Source organism: Atta cephalotes (genome assembly GCF_000143395.1).
Source record: "Atta cephalotes unplaced genomic scaffold scaffold00037, whole genome shotgun sequence".
NCBI lineage: Eukaryota > Metazoa > Arthropoda > Insecta > Hymenoptera > Formicidae > Atta > Atta cephalotes.
Genome location: NW_012130101.1, coordinates 1,486,095 through 1,488,839, shown reverse-complemented (window position 1 = coordinate 1,488,839; position 2,745 = coordinate 1,486,095). Strand labels below are relative to the sequence as shown.

General features: G+C 42.5%; 1 protein-coding gene across 1 annotated transcript in view; it reads left to right on the top strand.

Annotated features, from left to right (window-relative positions):
* Positions 1-2,416: 2,416 nt before the first annotated feature.
* Positions 2,417-2,745, top strand: part of LOC105621763 — a 6,853-nt gene continuing 6,524 nt past the window's right edge. The window contains exon 1 of the mRNA XM_012203218.1: positions 2,417-2,721. Coding sequence (XP_012058608.1) covers positions 2,417-2,721 — 305 coding nt within the window. The remainder of the gene's footprint in view (positions 2,722-2,745) is intronic.

The window sequence follows — 2,745 nt, the reverse complement described above, 5'->3', positions numbered from 1 at the left end:
GAGAGAGAGAGAGAGAGAGAGAGAGAGAGAGAGAGAGAGAGAGAGAGAGAGGATGAGGATGGGCCGATGAGTGAAAGAGCGAGAAGCCGATCGATGCATTGAGGCGCCTAGTGGCCAGGCAGGCAAGGCACCAACTCTCACTCTGCCAGCATGGAGAGCTCAGCCCCCGTTCTGTTCACCCCTGCCTCGGTGTACATGGCCTGCAGCGGCGGCGCGCGATGTGACTGGCTTCTCTCTAGGGATGGTATATGGGTAGCGTGCAGTTGCGCATCGACCTCCGGGGCGTGCACAGCGAGTAGCGGGTGGCGGCGCTCCTCGTGAGTGCGGCAACGACGACGGCGGCGGCGGTGACGGTGGCGCGTAGGCGGGGTTCCCTCCGTCGTCACACTCTCTTCTCCGGGAGGCTGTACCGTGGTCGTCGTCGTTCACAATCGAGCCCACGAGGATGCCGTTGTCGGTACCGACGATCACTGCCGATCGCGATTCATAACTTTAGTCCTCTTCTCTTCTCTGTTACTCCCGTTCATCTCGTCGTCTCGAGCCAGTCATGCTGCCTTCATCTGAAACCAACATCCGAATTACAACGTCGGAATTGTCACTGTGATATGCTCATTTCGCTGGCGAATTATTATGGTAAAAATCGACGGATGCGTCCAATTTGGCCCGCCTTGTTGTCGATCCGACATGTATCTCAGTATTTCTCAGTATAATTTGTAGATATTATGATGAACGTAACGTTGAGTGGAATTGAATTAGCGTGATCATGTGCGTGGATGTTCAGGACGTTTGTCGAAACAGATGTTTACGACGCGGCGTCCCGATACACATCTTACGTCTAGCCGATCGATTTAAATCTCCGACCTGCTTCAGACGCGGGCTGACGCTAATGTGATTAGCCCGTGGTCCGCGGAGTAGAACACTCGTAGCTCCTGTACATATTGTCGCGTTATTAAGAATTGTTCCGGAGAAAGTTACTTAAATTAGACAGTTCTCCAAATTCTCCAAATTTCGTGTGATTTTATCATTTTTATAAATATAACATAAATAAATAAAATAAGAAAAGATGTAAAATCAGCTCGATATTACAAACACAAAAATTAAATGAGATAGGTAAAAAAAAAACGAGTAAATTTGAACTAGTTTAATTTAACTAGTATATTATCTCACTTTATTCACAATTCACTAAAAACTCATAGTTTTTTATAGCATCAAATACTAATTAATTGTGAATAAATGTGAGACGATATACTAGTTTAAATTAAAATCTTTGCTTGGTTTTTTAATCCATCTACTCAATTTTTTTTAATTTTTGTGTATATATAAATAAATTGTAAATACTCGGGAAAAAATGTTTCATATAATTATATAAAATTTGACATATTTTATATACGATTATATATAAAATATGTATATACAATATAACATTTTTTTCCCGGGTAATTGTTTAATGTTATTAAATACTAAAATATACGCGGAAAAAACAGTTTCGCTAATTTCAAAATTTAGCTAGATGAAAATAATTTTGCTGAACCAAAATAATTAGGTAGAACGCTAAAAATAACATTAACAATATTGCAAACAATTTTAACATTCGAGCAACCATGAATTTAAATGCTCTACGTAATTATTTTAATAGCCCAAACAAAATTATTTTCAGACATGTATTTAATTATATTTTAGCTACTCTCTTTAGTAAAATCATTTTTTCCATATACATATATAAATAAATTATAAATAATTAAATATTAAATATTAAATACATACGGAAAGAACAATTTTATTAAAGTATCTGCAAATGTAGCTAAATATAAAGCTGCAAAATAGTTTTATTAAGTCAAAATAATTGTAGAAACATTGACAACAATATTTTAAACAGTCTAGCAACCAGTTTAAGCGTCCTATATAATTATTTTAATAGTTCAAACAAAATAATCTGTTTATATCTAATTAAATTTATAGATATATACTAATTAAATTGTTAAATATTTTAGCAAAATCATTTTTTTCCAAATATATTAAATATAAAACTACAAATGTAGATAAAACCCCTTCACAGACATATGTTTCTCGTTGACAGGAGATAGCTGATGCTGGAGGAGGATCTGACAACAACAACAATAACAGACGACAGTATTTCCGATCACCAAGTGGTATCGTCTCGCTGTTGCTGCTGCTGCTGATCGCTGACGCATCGAACGGCGGCGGCGTCGGGGGTGGTATAGGCGGCGGGGGCGGTGGCGGTGGCAGCGGCAGCAGCGGCGGCAGCGGTAGCGGTGGTGGTGTCAGCATCGGCAGTGGCATTGGTGGTGGCACTTGTGGGTTGGCCGAGTTGACGTGTCGGGACGGCCGTTGTGTGCCGATCGACGCTTACTGCAACGGCGAGGATGACTGTGGTGATGGCAGCGATGAGCCGACGATGTGCACGCCGTGCAACCGCACGTATCACGGCCGCGAGGGCCACACGTACAAGCTGGACTTGCCCAGGCCAGCCGAGGAACGTCTGCCGTTCCTTTGTCATTTGACGTTCACCGCAGCCGGCCAGGGCTACGGCGAACTAGTCCAACTGCTGTGGGACGCGTTCAGCGTTGGTCGCGTCGACGCGAATGCTGACAACTACTTCACCAGCTGTCCCGAGGGTTCACTCCAACTCGCTGAACTCGGTAGACATTTCACTGGCGGCTCGTGGTGCGGCGTCAGTGAGGGTCGTGCATCCTACTACAGGTACTCTCTTTCTCTCTCTCTCTC